The sequence below is a fragment of the Rhineura floridana genome, chromosome 5 (genome assembly GCF_030035675.1).
Source record: "Rhineura floridana isolate rRhiFlo1 chromosome 5, rRhiFlo1.hap2, whole genome shotgun sequence".
Lineage (NCBI taxonomy): Eukaryota > Metazoa > Chordata > Lepidosauria > Squamata > Rhineuridae > Rhineura > Rhineura floridana.
In genome coordinates, this window is record NC_084484.1 from 157,480,815 (window position 1) to 157,497,160 (window position 16,346).

The following is a 16,346-nucleotide window of genomic DNA, read 5'->3' on the forward strand; positions in this document are numbered from 1 at the left end:
TTCAGACTCTCTGCAAAAGTTAGTTCAGGCACAGGGATCTGCCCTATGTTCTCCACTGTGAATGCAAAAAATTCATTTAGCTTCTCTGCATCTCCTTGTCCTGTTTTAGTACACCTTTGACTCCCTTGTCATTCAAGGGTCTAACCGCCTCCCTAGACAGTCTCCTGCTTTGAATGTATTTAAATATTTTTTCATTGTTGGTTTTGATGTTTTTAGCAATGTGCTCCTCAATTTTTTTTAACATTCCTTATTGTCTGCTTGCATTTCCTTTGTCAGAGTTTGTGTGCCTTTTCTTCTTATTCAAACAAGACTTCCATTTTTTTTAAGGAACCCATTTTGCCTCTAATAGCTTCTTTGACTCAGCTCATTAACCACGCCAGCATCCTGTTGGCCCTGATAACACCTTTCCTGATCTTTGATACTCAGTTGAGCTTTTAAAACTGTGTTTTTAAACAGCTCCCAAGCAGTTTGGAGTGATTTGACCCTCTGAACCTTGTCTTTCAAATTCTTGTTTATTAATCCCCTCATTTTGGGGAAGTTTCCTCTTTTAAAGTCAAGTGATCATTAGACTTTCTTGGGAATTGGCCGTTTACATGTATGTTTAATTTAATAGCACTATGGTCACTGGCTGCTCCCAATCAGTTCGACAACCGATAATATCTCGCACCAGGTCCAGGGTGCCACTTAAGATTAAATCCAGGGTTGCTGCCTCTCTGGTCGATTCCATGACCAACAGTTCGAGGGCACAGTCATTTAGGGTATATATAAATTTTACCTCTTTGTCATTAATTGAACACATATGTAGCAAATCTTATGTCAAGGAAGTTGAAGTCGCCCATTACTACAACATTGTCTAGTTTGGATACCTCCTCAGTTTCATTTTTCATCGCAAGATCTCCCTGAGCACTTTGATCAAGGGGACGATAGAACGTCCCTAGTACTAAATTACTCTTGGGGCCCAGTACCATCTCCCACAATGATTCTGTGGAGGAGTCTGCCTCTTCTGGGGTTTCTGGCTTTCTGCCCTCTTTCACATATAGAGCAACACTACTTCCAGTACGTCCTTCCCATATAGTTTATATCTAGGGATAACCATGTCCCATTGGTCCCAGTTCCATCAGGTTTCAGTTATGTTCACTCTGTCAATGCTGTCCTCTAAGACAAAGCACTCCAGTTCTCTCATCTTGGCTTGGAGGCTTCTAGCATGTAAGAGGGGACATGATGGAGGAGTATATGGTTAAGCATAGTTTGGAGGAGGTGGATTGAAAGAAGGTGGGAAGATGTAGTGATGGCCACCAGCTTAACTGTCAGAGAGATTAGACAAATTCATGGAGGATAAGCTATCAATGGCTATTAGTCATGATGGCCATATATTACCTCCAGGATCAGAGGCCAGTTGCTGGGGAGCACAAGTGGGAGAGTGCTCTTGTGCTCAGGTCTTGCTTGCAGGCTTCCCCTAGGCACCTTGCTGGCCCCTTTGAGAACAGAATGCTGGACTAGATGGCATTTAGTTTGATCCAACAGGGCTCTTACATTCTTAAGAGATTTGTTCCTCCTTCCCTGGTTGTTTAATTTGTTTTCTGTTGTTGTATGTGGTACAGAAGCTTTCAGGGCACCCATGTTTCGAAATGGACCTGACAAAAATGGCTTCTCTCTTGGATGCAGTAAAAACTTGAGAGAAGTTTTTGGAGATGAGAAACAGTACTGGTTGCTACCAATTTTTACAAGGTACTCCTTTTTAAATTATATATTTCTGCTTTAAAAAGTTCTTTAACAGTAAAGTCTAGAGTTTGGTAATTTGGAGAGGACAGCTGAACTTCACAAAGAATCTAAAGACTTCTAACATTTTAGCTTGTATAATTCTTGAACAATTATCATATTTTAGTGCCAGCACCTATATTGTGTCAAGTATACTGTAGCTGACTTTAAAAAATGCTTCTGTGTATAATAGAGCCAGAGAAGATGTAGGTTCAATCCTCCATGTTGTAGGGTCCTTATTGTCAGGCATTTTATACAGATCATTTAAAATATTCCAAACATGAACCTCTGTTAACTAGATACTTGGTTTTTATTCTTCAGGACTATGCCACTCCCTAATGGAACCCTGCTTTTACATTTCATCCCTCTGTAATCTAGATAGTGCTTTCCGTTTTCTAAAATTGTAAGCCCACCACCACAAAGATCCTGGTTACTATCTATTTACTATTGACAGAAGTTTTCCAAACTTTGCCATAGATACCTTTTATTCTGCATTACTGTTTGTGAGTCCTGTGCACTCTTACCTGGGAGTAAATGCCATTTATCAAATGATACATACCTCCTGAGTAGACATTAATAGGATTGGGCTGCATTTCTGGCTCAGTTAAATATAGGGGGAACTATATTGAAGATGAGCATTAGGTGGCACAAACAGCTTTCTCTATGATTTTACACTTTCTTCTCCCCCCCCCCCCCCCCGGTTTTAAAACATGTCAAAATAGTTGGCCGCAATTGGTTCTGAATTGTGGGTATTGCATATCATTTCTACAACTGTCTTTAAAAATAAAAATAAAAAGTGGCATCTATGCCAAGTCCTACAGTTAGTATTCCCAGCATGCAGACCACACTTTTAGGTATCTGTTTTAGTGACATTCCAGATACTAACTGGTGTGAGAATTGATACTGTGCTATATGATTTGCTCAGATCTTTGTAAGAGCATTGCATTAAAAAAGATTGCCTTGCTAGGTGAAGTCAGCAGCCAAGTATAGTTTCCTCAGTAATAGCTAAACCCGTGTTTCAAAAATTTAAGAGAAACAGCAAGAAAATTAGATTTCTTTCTCTGTTCAGGTCAAACTTAGACATTCAAAACCACTACTGTGGACTCCAGAGTTACAGAGGCTGCATGCAACTTGCTGATAATACTGCAAAGGCATGCAGTTGAAGCTTTCTTAAGATTAAAACGGCAGTATTGCCTAAGCTCAAACTTGCAGTACAGTTCAACTCATATGTGTTCTGTGTTGTTCAAATGGAGAGACGTTTTTGCTTTTAAGACAAACTTTGTGTGTTGAACAAATACATATTTACTTGAAAGGTGTTCATAAAAAAAATTATGTGCAAATTACCTGCAGGTAAAATAAGCTGCAATGTTCAAAGTGGAACCTTCAATGCTGAAAAATTACTTACCATCTCCTATGCAAACCAAAGCCATTATTCCACTTTCTGGACAGCTAAACTACCCTACGGAGTGATGTGATACCTACTTCACTGGGGCCTTCAAATGTGCCAAATACCCCAGTCCCACTTTGTACAATTATTTTAAATGCAGTGTATATGTTAGTGCTAGTTTTTAATAATTAGTATGCTAATTAAATGTTGACTATGTCGTGTAAATTTTATTATGCAGTTTAGGAGATGGCTGTAACTTTCCGACACGCCTAGTGATTATGGACCCAGAGCAACTTACAGTCTCAAGCCAAAATGATCCTGCCAAAAGGTTTGTGGCTTTTCTTCCATTTGTGATTTGTTTCTGTTTATCTTACCTGCATCATTTCAGTGAAGCAAAGGGAAATGCCTATTGAAGACCATTAAAAAATTATTGGAAAAGGCCACAACTGTGGCTGAATAGAAATAGTCTTCTCCCCCCTCTTCTGTTCCTGTGGTCTGCTTTGTTCCCTGTCCCTGCTTTTGACCTATTATCAGATCCCCTCCGCATCTGTTCTTACTCCCACCACCATCAAATTTCCTTTGCCTTTTGTCTTTTCCTGCCTTTCCTTCAGACTTCTGTCCTTTGCTTTCCTGAATTCTTGTGGTAATATGGCATGTTGTGATGTCTGAGCACTTCAGTGCATCACCGCCAGAGACTTCAACACCACTACAGAATCTCTTGGCATCTGACAATACAAGAGTAAGCTGCTTACACTCTGGAATCTAGCAGGCATATAAAAGAAGAATTTCTTCTTCGTAGAGCAAGAATAAAAAAGCAAGAGAATTATTGATAATGCTGTTGTGTTTTTTTTAAAACAAAACAAAACAAGAAGGACTGAAACTCTGTCCCTTCAGCCCTAGACACCCATGGATGGCATAATAATTAGTTTAACAATATTTAGTTAATGTATTAACATAAAAAATAATTGATAATTATAAATGTTATTATATTAATCAAGTAGAGCGATAATATAATACCATATTGTTAAGTGGCAGGAACTTAGCCCCCTTATACATTACAGCACATGCACATTGAAATACTTGCAGGGCACTTAAGAGCTGTGAATAAGAGTTATACACCTTACCAGGTTATTAAGTGCAAACATCATGAAGATGGTAAAGTGCTTTGCACGTTAGAAGTGTAAAAGTTACGTAGCATTGAAGTCATGGTCCCAGTCCACTCAAATAACTGTTTTTATGTTGTCAATGGCTTTGGAAAGGTGCTGGCCAATGCTGAACAATTGGAAGGTTAAAATGCCAGGATGAGCATTAAACAGTTGATCAGTACTAAATACACTGGTGCACTCTGGTTTTTAAGGAGATCTAATTGACTAGTCTTTGAAAGTTTGTTGCGAACTGACTTCACCACACAGTGGTTGCAAAAGAAAAAAAATACGTGTTTAGGGAGCAGAGTTTTCTTTCAGTTTCTGCTGACCTCTGTAGCGAGTTACCATACTCTAGGTTTTGGTAGCTCCCATGCTATATAATTTAAGGGAGGGCACTTCTCTTAAATATCCTCCTTACTCTCATTTAATAGTACTTCAGGGACCAGTTGGAACTCAGAAGTGAGCTCAAGTCTCTTGGTTTCTGGATGGGGAGGTAAATGTCCCAGGAAGAGACCAAGGAAAAGCATATCAAGATAAAACACTCTTTGCTCTTACTGTCTGAAGGAAGACCCAGCATCACCTTGATACCAAATGTTTCTTTCTGCCATCAATTTTCAGAAACTGAGCCAATGCATGGTGTCCCTTGAGAACTTTCCATTGGCATTAGCCTACTTCTAAAAACACTGATGGAAGCTATTTTGCACATGAGTTAAGCTGGAAGATTAAGGGCAAGCTCAGTTATGGACCCTTTCCGCATTTAAAGTTGTTTGAGCTTCTAGCCTCCCATGTAGAGCAGATTAGCCCTGTTACCAGCTCTCTGTTCTGACCAGTTAATTCCCTGTGCAGCAAAACTATACAATACATAGTATATATTAACACATGAAGAAAAGCATTGGGTGTGTAATTGTATTAAAGAATAGTAAGCACACAGATATGATGTAAGGCTTACTGTACTTTCTGTATCTTTACAATGTCATCTTATACAATTATTCCATAGGAGTCCATGTGTTGATGGTGTTCGTCAGTTGTGTTTCTGTGCAGCCTTCCTGTTCTTTTCCAGGCATTCAGAGAAGCCCTTTAGAGAGATTGGGCCAATTTAGATGTAACACCAAACTGTGGTATCTTGTTGTGTGAGGGAACCAGAGTGAGCTTCAGGCTTGTGCAATCCAACCTCCCCCTCACATGTGTGGGGAGGAGATTGAAAGCTTCCTTTCCTTGTTAGCAAACTTTGCTACTAACCAGGAACTAAAGCTTTAAATCTCCTCCCATCATACACAAAGGAGGGAGAGTGGCACATAATCCTGAAGCTCCTGTTAGTTATGTCTGAACTGACTGTTAACAATATTGATTTATACTGTGGTGTTCTCCAGAATAGAGTTTATTTAATGAAGAATTTCAAGGGTAAGTCTTTGGTGTGCAGAATCCAACTTCTGATAGCAATTCTTTTTTTCAGCTCTGGTCCCAGTCAGCCATTTCCTGCTCGGCCACTAAGTGAGTCCCAAAACCAATTGCTAGCCAATGAAAACCAGTGGGTGGAAGTCAGTTCAGAAGATGAAAATGTTATATCAGGTACTAAATGGTAACTGATGAATTATAATTGCTTGTTACAGAACAGAATTTCAGTATCCTGATTTTAGGGGGGGAAAGTCTGGAAAGGGCTTGGTTTTTAAACATAGACAATTTTGTCTTCTCCCAAGTCATCAAATGCTGGTTTAATGACTCCGCACCATCAAAATGTCCACCAGGTAAAGTCTCTAAAGTGTAACTTACACTATGGTGTTTTCTTTCTTTCTTTTAAGGTGTTAAAAAGCATATTATAGTTTCATTGGAGAGCTGATCTTGGTTTCAGTGCCCATTCCTCCCAGTGGGGGTAAAATATGGTAAGATAACTTTTGCTCAGAAATAGTGATTTATTGTGACTTTGCAAGGCTATGAAATAGCATTTAGTTCTGAAAACGTTTTTACAAGGAAAAGGGAGTGTGGCTGATGCATCAGAAATATAAAGCCTAGACTTAAGTAGCAAAGACAGAAACACAAAAAGTAAGGCCTTGAAAATACTGCAATCCATTGTTAGATACAGATGTTAGAATGATTGTCCTCTGCCCATCACTCCTCATTTGGTGCCAGCAAGAATGCATTGGATGCTGTCACCCGTTACTAAGCACAGCTCTAATTTGAGCAGATCTCAGAGTTGTCACCTGCTTTCAGTTCTGGAATTCCATCCAAGAAGGGGGGGCAGTGCTGCTAAGCATGTCCGAAGTCCTTCTCCTTCACTGTGGAGTATCCATAATCATTCCCTGCTTGTGTGGGATAAGGAGAAGGGTTTCCTAGGCTAATTTGAGATATCAAAAAACCTGTCTCCCACGCAGATTTAAAGCAGTAGGCAGATTTGAGCAAACTGCAGGGACACTCAGCAAGACAAGAGGAAAGGGAAGGTGGGAGACTTATTTGCCGAACATTCCATCATAGAGCGGAAGTAGCTTCTGTTTTATCAGAACTGCATTTGTACAGCACAGGGCCCATGCATTCTTCAGTATTTTTTGGAAAGCCTATATAAGCAGCAGTTCATACAAAGAAACTATATAGATCTAAATACAGAGTAAGGTAGCCATGTATTTTTCCCATATCTCTCTTTATGCAGTATTACACTAATTTAATTTATTTTCCAGATAGGTTTCTACAATACATTTGTGCTTGGATATTACTTAATTTTGATGGAAGACACTGATATATCAATGGAACAGTGCCAGCATGTTAACAGGATATGAAAAATGAAATCCTTGATGGTATCCAGTGGATGCTTATGAGCAGTGTTGCAGAGTGGGAAGTCTGATGCCTTAAGATTCTTGATGTGCATTTTTGCACGGACGTAAGCTGCTATAAAGGCCAAATCCTGAAATGCCCCAGAATGGTATGCAAGACTCTTTAAAGTGCAGAAACTATGCATTTTGGCTGCACTGTGGTGTAGGGGACTGATTTTGCAAAGTTCACGTGAGAAATGCCATGCCAGTGTCATACAGGAATTAACTTTCATAGCAAGTCGGGGGGGGGGTAAGTATATAATACAGTCATAGAGTATGGCCATTGAAATGGCACAGTATGATTTTGTGTCTCTGTACACTATCTGGTGGACTTGCAGCATGATGCATTTTTGCTTTCTCCACTGCCGTTATCAGATAACCAGTGGTATTGGTAGGTGTTGCTAAGCAGCCAACCCAAGACTCTGGCTTTTTAGTCCTTTCTGATATTGAAGTTCTCTTTCTACAGACTTGCTTTGTTGCAATACAATATCAGGCAAGCAAGGTTTTTCATTTGCATGTTTGTTTCAAAATAAGGGCCCACTGGCAACTTGGTACATTATTCTGGACAATTAAGTTTACTCAGCTTTTGGAGTTTTTTTTTAAAAAAGAGCCAATATTTTAATTTTTTGAATTTGTTTAATTAAGCCATATCAAGAATATAATCTAATTAAGTGATTTCCTCTCCTTCCCCTATATCTGAATATTGTTTCTAAATCTTTTTGATGGATAGTCCCAACATACAAATCCCTTCTGAAGCCAGTTGATTTCTCTATCTTCTTTCAGACCAGCCCCAGAGATCAACCATTTCTTTTTCTGTTTTTAAGGGAAAAGAAGCAAAATATGTACTGTACTTTATGGGGCTGGATTTGACAAGGATCTTTACCAGGAATATTGCTTGAGTAAGCTGGGGAAGAAGGCACACAAGGGAGAAAAAGGGTCTTGTTCTCTAGTACCTCTGCTGTGTCATCTAGGATCCTACTATCCCTCCAACAGCCTCAATGACCCTGGATCCAAGTCCTGTCCTTTAAGACATAAATCTTTTTTTGAGCAAATAATTCTGCAAACTGCTGTGGGAGCTTATTGGTGATCAGTTCACATGGGCAGCAAGGTACTAAACGGTTGACTTGGAAGTATATTGAAGTGTGTGGGGCTTCATCTCCCCCACCGTCTCCCCTCTAAGCAGAACTCTGGCTACCAGTACTCTGAGAAAGAGACCAGAGTGGCCACGAAGTTCCTCCTTGGCTGTCTAGAGGTGACTGCCCATCATTCTGTCTTGACATGTACCTTTTAATTCCCTATCATAAATTGTATCTCAACTGCTCAACATTTCTTAGTACCATAAAATACTAAATACTTCTCAAACCCTTTTGATATAATTTCTCCCATGTATAATACATGTGAAAGAAACTGGGTCCACTCTGCAAACCTTAGACAACACAGTAGTGGTTGGGGAAGGGATTATACACAAAATCATTTTTGTAGTTTGTAAAGTAGCTCAATGTTTCCTTGGAACTGCCCATCTTAGGTTAGGTTATAAAATGGGCTCCTGCTGGGAGGAAAGGTGGGATATAAATCAAATAATAAATAAATTAATTAAAATAAAATAAAATGAGGGAAAAGCTAAAATAGTTTGTGCTGTCTTTGTGACAAACCTAAACTTAAAGTTGGATCTTATTCTCTCCCCATGTATGATCAAGCTCAGGGCTCTCAGTAACCTCAGTCTCCATACTCAGATAAAGGGATTTAGTCCCATTTCGTGCACAGAAATACCAGTTGCCATCAGTGCTCCTACTTGAGTGCATGGCAGAAGGAAGCTTTATGTGGCCCAACTGCACCTTGAAGATAGCTTCTCCAGGTCAAGTGGGGATGGACAGACAGTAAGTCTACTACTACTATACAACCCACAGAGCGGTCCCACAACTCCTTGCACTAGCTAGGAACTGTAGCGAATGGACAGCACCTTCCTGTTTGAAGCAAGTGGGGCCGTCCTGCTCTGCTCTGCTTCTCTCATAATACCTATGCTTTGACCCTCAACAGCTTCAAGAAGGAATAGAATGGGACTGAGTTAATCTTGAGAGCCAAGCCGTACATTTATGGGTTGTGCTTATCAATAGGTCAACTACAGCAGCACACTTCTAGTAAGTGAATAAATATGTAGAGTACATAAAATGAATGGGTAACAGGGTTCTCTTTATACAGTATACATAGAAATAAAGGCCCATCTGCACTTAATATGAATGTTAGAAGTCCACATATTACTGATAATGCATTCCTTTTTTTCATTGTTATTGAGGTAATATTGTCAATAGATAATATTTTAGATTGATTTGCAGTCCTTAAACCACTTAAAGTTCCATTAGAACTCCTGTACATGGCATCTGTTGTTTAATGTGTAAGCCATCCTAACAGTGTTGAGAAATTACACCAAAGATTATAGTTTCTAAAGCTGTTTATTATTCTGAAATACGTGTTTACAGTTTTAATTCCAATGCCTTATCAAAGCATTTTGCTGGTTAATGAACTAGCAGCAGTTAAGGATCAATGTAATTGGAAATAGCTTATTGTATGCACATTTATTTTTAATATTAGTAAATACAGTTTGCATTTTTGCAAGCATAGGCACATTCCTGGTTGCATCTAAAAGTCCATCTTCCAAGTCAAGTTCTGATTCTAGAAAAGCCTGACTTGGTTTGTTGGGCAGCTTTTATGAGTTAGATTTTATGTTGCAGATTTGGAGTGAAAAGTGTTTTTTAAAAAATATTAGAAAAGTCTACATTTACCAGTTTGCTACTTTTTTCTGGTAGAGTAATACCCTAATAATTGATATCTCCTACTATGAGTCAGTCAGGGTCCAAGCATCTTTTTAGCTTTAAAATGATGCCAGTTGTAATATACAGTGTGACCTTAGATTGTAGTGACCTTGTTATGGAAATATATATGCAGAGTGATTCAGCGGTCTGAGCTGCTTGTACCAGTGTGTGTATTTACCTTAGAAACAGGCTTTTACCCCGCATTTAGATTACTGAGACTTAAGACTTGGTAAAATAAGAAAAAGCTACTTTATTTATAGAAATACATAGTAGATAGGAAAGGCATACCTAGTTCTAACTAGCTAACTTAAGTTGGAGGTGCAATGCCTAGACTTGGGTATTGCCCTCATGGCTCAGGAGAGAGAGCAAAGACAAAGATGTCTCCTTTCTTCTTGGACAGACGAAGGAGGGGCAGGCCAGCTTCCCTGAGCATATCAGTTTACAATGGAAGGAAGTTAGGTAGAGAAGAGCACAGGTAAAGGTAGGCAAGCCTAGCCAGCTGGAGGACCCTAACTCTATCTTCCTTCTAGAATACAAACAAAAGAACCCAGGTAGGAGTTGCTCTTGCTCCACTTCCAACAGACCTAACAATGCATCTCTTGAATCTATGTTGTAAAATCATGTTTTCACTTAGTCTTAATATCCAGTATATGTTCTCCAGATCTTACTTGAATCTTGTAAATGGTGGGAAGAGCCTGACTATGTTTACAGAATAAATTATTGAAGTTGAGCCGCCCTGGGCTCCTACTGGGAGGAAGGGCGGGATATGAATAAAAATAATAATAAACAAATAAATAAGATTATCCAGTCGGGATATGGCTGGCTCGTAACTTGGTCGCAAGTTAAAATAGCATCAGGATGATCTTCTTGGTACAAAAAAACACAATAAAATAGTAAACTGTATCTGGTGTGTAGGTTACATTATGTTGTAGTTCTGAAGACTCCCAGAATTCTGGGGTTGTACCAGGAAAACATGATATTAAGTGGTTTAAGGATTGCAGCCTTTTCACTCATCCCTAATTGCGTTTACCAGGAAATCCTATTGATTTCTGCAAAGAAGACTTGCATGGTTTAGGATTGCAGGCTATAGTGCATAATGGAGAACTGCTCTCCACTGTCTCTGTTTCCTGCCCAGTGTAAATTACGTGGCCATAAGACTGGCATCCTTAGTTTATGTCCAGGGTTGCCACAATCTGTGTGTTTGCCGGTGGGTATGTCAGATATATTGCACTGTATTTATGACAAAGGTGTGTGCAAGTATTTTACTTAAATATAGGTATATCCATTGTACTAAGTCAGCTTGCAAAATACTCAATTTAAATTGGTATGAGGTTATTTAGAGGATGTATCATGTGAATGATGCATCTTTTTTGTTGCAAATTGGAATATTCTTATGCACAAAGAAAACATTGCCATTAATACTTTAAAAGTGACTTTTTAAATGGTCTTTTTTGAATAAAATATACAACATAGATCACTTTGCCTGAAATTATCATGTTTTTATCTGCATCTTGTAATATCTTCATGTATATTTTTCACCAATAATTTTAGATCATCTTGAGTATTTTATATACCAAGACTCAGACTTCCATATCTTAATTGTAACTCCTCTTTTAGGGGAAAAAGCATCATCTTTAAGCCCTTCTTTGCCAAAGTGATGATACGTTAAATGGATTATGACGTATTGAATGCAAAAGAAACTAAATAAATACATTGAAAATGAACTGACTGTTGTGAACTGCATTTCTAATTGGTGGTAACTTTAGTGATGAAGATACCATTTAAATTATCCTTTTTGTTTGGGTATAAATGGGTGGGGACATCACTTGGGAAGAAAGGCTTTAAATGTTGGAGCTATCTCTGGTAAAGACAGCGAAGAGATGTTGCCAGAGAGCACCAGCTCACCTCCATTTTGGGTCCCCACATTTTGTCTGGAAATACTAGTTGGCAAAGGCTAACATATTAAGGACAGGATACATTTTTCAGGTCTCACTAACAATCTATAATTGAAATGGAAAATTGTCCCAGCCCTCTTATACACTGGCTTGGGAACTCTTGAAGGTGTAAAAGCCAAACCTCTTTGCTTCCTAATTCAAACTGTACCATTTATCGGAGAGCTCTGAAGTCTTGTGTGGCCTTCCAATTATTGCCAAAGCACACTCGCCTGGAGTCAGCCATCCCCCCTTCATCAAGAGCATCTTTCCCATTGGTGCATCTGAAAATCTTCTTTCCAGTTGCCACCCAAGTATTTTGTTCAGAATTAATTTTAGTTGTGCTATTAATATACTGCCCTCGCATCATCCCAGGGTAATATACAATGTAGTGAAAACACAAACCACAGCAAAAAAAAATATGGTAGCTAAAGTAGAACCAATAAACAATACATATATCAATTAAAACAACAGAGTTTAAAACACAGTATCCTTCCAATATTGAAAATGAATGCCATATATCAAAATAATTAAAATGATAGGGTGTGTGGCAGGCAAGCTGGGGGGGGGGGAGAGTTCCATAGTCAGCACTGCAGACAAGAGGGCTTTTTCATTACCACTGCATTGATTTTTTGAGACATTTTGAGAAGGGCCTCAGTGTTCTGGTAATTTAATAGGGAGAAAGGAGGCAGTACTTAAGGTACTTGGATTCCAAACCATGAAGGGATTTAAAGGTTAAAACCAGCACTTTGAACTGAGCTCAGAAGTGAACTAGTGACAAGTGTAGGCCTCTCAAAACTGATGGGGTACGTTTTTATCAACCTGCCCCAGTCAAACTCCCAGTTCCTGTAGCCTGAACAAATAGCAGCTTCTGAACCATCTTCACGGGCAATCCCTTGTATAATGTATTACTGCAGTCTAGATGGGATGTTACCAAAGCTTGGGTCATTGATGCCAGACTATCCCTGTCAGGAGAGATGATAGCCTCTCTGCTAAGCCTAAGCTGCTAGAAAGCATGGTGCCACTGAGACCGCCTGTGCCTCAAGTGACAAAGCTGGATCAAGAAGTACTCTCAAGCTGTGAATCTGCTCTTTCAGAAGGGAGTCCAAAACAAGTTAAATCCCCCCTTCCAGACTATGGAACCATCCATCTAGAGACCTTATCCAACCCATTACTGAACTCAATATTCAGCTCTTCTATCACCCCACCAGATTTAGATGATGTACAGAAATAGAGCTGGGTGTAATCCCAAACTTCCAGAACTTCCTGAACTCTGAGAAGTCCCATAATGAGAATGATATTATTGGGATAGCTTGATTCCTGGCATCCTCATCTTTGGGTGCCTCTCTTTGTGCACAAAACCTTATCCAGCAGTCCTTAACTGGCGAAGCCTTTCCATGGCTAATGCCCATTCTTCCTGCCTTTTTCAGCTTTACCTTGACATGAAAGATCATCCTCCTCCACCTCCTCTTCCCTTTGATGTGTTTTCAGACAGATTATAAGGAAAGACACGTAATTTAGGTTCCTCATCGCTTTCTTTAATATTCACTCAGGAAAAAGTAGAAATCCAATGAAACTGGTAGGTGCGTGCAAGAAAAAAGGAAGCATTCAACACAACTATGTGATGCAAACAATAGTTTTAAGAGATTAGACAGAGGTGAACACAAGTCTTATCACTGGCTACAAGGTGTGCAACCTCAATTTTCAGTATATGCCCGCTGATGGGAATTAACAGATAGTCCTTGGGCTCAGCTGAAACAAAGCCTAAAGTATATGTACTGGCAACTGCTCACACTCGGAACTTTTGAGCCTTGCTTGTCCCTTTATCTTCCCCACTCTCAAAAAGTTTAGATATAAAATCCTTTTTTCTAATTAGACAACTCTGTAAACTACAATATAACATAATGCGTTATTTGAATGTTTCAGGGAACTTTAATTCCACTATGGCTTACAGACTGGATATTAAGCTATATGGACTACAGGCAACTCAGGTGGTCTCTACTTTCACAGCTGAAATAAAATGTTAATGTTGGGGCATAGGTAATTATAAAGCTGACAGTCTGCAAGGAAGACAAACTCAGCAGCTTGATTTATTCAGACACCAATCTATAGGAGCTTTAGATTTAAGATTTGTATTTGAAAGTGTATCTGGTTAATTAAACCTGAATTAATCCTTCAGACCATCCACTTCAAAATAGTTCTAAATTATCTAAATAAACTGTGGTCAGCAGTTTTAAGGACCCTGGAAAACAGAAAATAACATTTTGCACTCTACCATACTAGATAATGTAAGAGTTGTTGAATGTGTTCAGGTGTTTTGCTTCTTGAATAGGACAGCTTGTCTGTTTTCTTTCATGCTTATTAGCAACTTGCACACCCCAGTCACAACATCTGCCCTACATGGCCCTAAATTAGATTAGAAAATTAATGCTGTACATAAAGAGCCTATGTGGACTCTCCATAAATATTCTGAGAGCCTTTCTCTGTGTAGACTTCACTGTTTCATGGATGAAACTATGCATGCAAAAGTGCAGGGCAATCATGCTCCTATAAGAAATTGTATTTGAGGTGCTCGACTCCAGCCTGAAAGGGCCAGTGTGGGTGAGAAAATAATGAAGGTCCTGCTGGCCAGAGCTGTCCCGTTTTTCCTTTTTCCACCAAATGCATGTAACTAGCTTCACTACTCAAAACAAAAGGGAGAAAAAATGGTGTTTAAAAAGGTTGGAGCTTTTGTTTTATTATTATGCGCAGAATTACACATGCTAAATTAACCCAGTCCTAAGATGCAAGTGTACAGGCCTGTTGCTATGGCTCAGACTTGGAATGCAGACTCATGCTGTAAATTTGCCTATGCTGGTATGCCTCTGAGCAAAATTAAAAATGGCAGATAATGGGGGTTTTGCCAGCACTGTCCTTTGCAGTGCATCAGGAAATCTTTTTTAAAGCATTTTAAAGCTGGAGGGAAAAGGGCAGATGATAGGCATGGCACAAAAGCCACATCCTAAACAATGCCCCAGGGCCTAGATATTAATAAATAACCAGAGAAAAAAGAGGAAATCAGAACTGCATTCAGTTGGATATAATTTTAAATTATGCAAGCATCCTGCCTTTTTAAACTAGATGTAGTAAAATAAGTAAATTATTATGCAATAAAATAGCTGCTATGTTCTGTATAAAAATTGCCTTGACTGGGGGTTGTCAGTGTGCTCAACCAGCCTTGGCTAGCATAACTTATGGTCAGGGATACTGTTAGTCCAACATCTGGAGCATACCATACTGGCTACCCCTGGCCTAGACCATTAGGAAACATTTACACCTTCATTTGTTCAAGACATTGTGAATGTCAACAAATTCCCTAACAAGGTAGACTTTTAGATGATTTAACAACCATATTAAACATGGAATCTTTGTAAACTATCAGCAAATTAGCTTAAAAACCCTGCTAGATCAGTCCAAAGGCCTATCTAATCCAGCACCCTAAAGCAGTTAGAATGTCAAACTGACCTCAGAGACCAGAGTTAAAATCTTGAGTCTCCCATGAAGCTCACTGGGTGACCCTAGGGCCAGTCTCAGTCTTACATACCTCAAAGGGTTGTTTTGAGAATAAAATGGGAGGGAGAGAACCATGTACGCCACCTTGAGCCCTTGGAGGGAAGGTGGGATATAAATGTAATAATAAATAGTGGCTAACCAGATTCCTATAGGAAGCTCACAAGTAGGATATGAAGGAAATAGTTATTTCCTGACAACTTGTAATCAGCAGTATACTGCCCCAGAGGGGTAGATTACTAGCCTTGGATTGTCATTTTCTCCATGAATTTGTCTACTCCCGTTAAAGCCTTCTAGGTTGGTGGCTGGAACCTTTTATCATGGCAACATATTTCATAGTTGTAATTATATGCCATGTGAAGGACTTCCTTTTCTCTGTCCCAGGTCTTCCAATATTCATTGCCATTTGGGCAAGGAAGCCACGTTGCCCTACTATCTCCCTTGATTCTGCTAATTACTCTATTAGTCTAACTAATATCCTGTTAGACTTAGTGATACCATGCCTGTTCTATGGTGTGCATTCTAGCTGGGCTGCTATTACTACGGTCTTGAATAACCTTCAAGCATACTGGAAGGATGAACTTTAATTGTCCATTTAAGTATAAGTTAAATTTGGGAGCCCTGTAGTCCATGTTTCCAATAGGTTCAACAACACTTAGGTGTCATGCCAGGTCCTGGACTCTATGTAGGATTAAATCCATGGTCATTTCTCCTCTGATCATGACCAAATGTTCCAGAGTAAGAGGTATTTTGCTTCATTTGGTTAATTACTGCTTTTCTCCCCACCCCCCACCCCTCTACGCATAACACTTGGTTGGAAACAAATGGATTGAGGGTTGCAGCAGACCATAAGCTACTACATTTCAAACTGCCTCCTCTGTTGCAAGCCCCGCTAGCATAGTAACACAGGCTTTTTTCTTTCCCAGCCTGGGAAGAAAAGTTGGCCCTTTCCAAGCAGAATAGTA

General features: G+C 39.3%; 1 protein-coding gene across 3 annotated transcripts in view; it reads left to right on the forward strand.

Moving 5' to 3' along the window:
* Positions 1-11,606, forward strand: part of ZDHHC20 (zinc finger DHHC-type palmitoyltransferase 20) — a 71,028-nt gene extending 59,422 nt beyond the window's left edge. The window contains exons 9-13 of one of the 3 annotated variants that reach the window (XM_061628564.1): positions 1,602-1,728; positions 3,384-3,473; positions 5,744-5,859; positions 6,090-6,170; positions 6,964-11,606. In XM_061628564.1, the coding sequence (XP_061484548.1) occupies positions 1,602-1,728; positions 3,384-3,473; positions 5,744-5,859; positions 6,090-6,127 (371 nt within the window). In that variant the 3' untranslated portion in view covers positions 6,128-6,170; positions 6,964-11,606. Of the gene's footprint in view, positions 1-1,601; positions 1,729-3,383; positions 3,474-5,743; positions 5,860-6,089; positions 6,171-6,959 lie in introns of all 3 variants that reach the window. The other 2 variants (XM_061628565.1, XM_061628563.1) reach the window with 2 other exon arrangements.
* Positions 11,607-16,346: the final 4,740 nt, after the last annotated feature.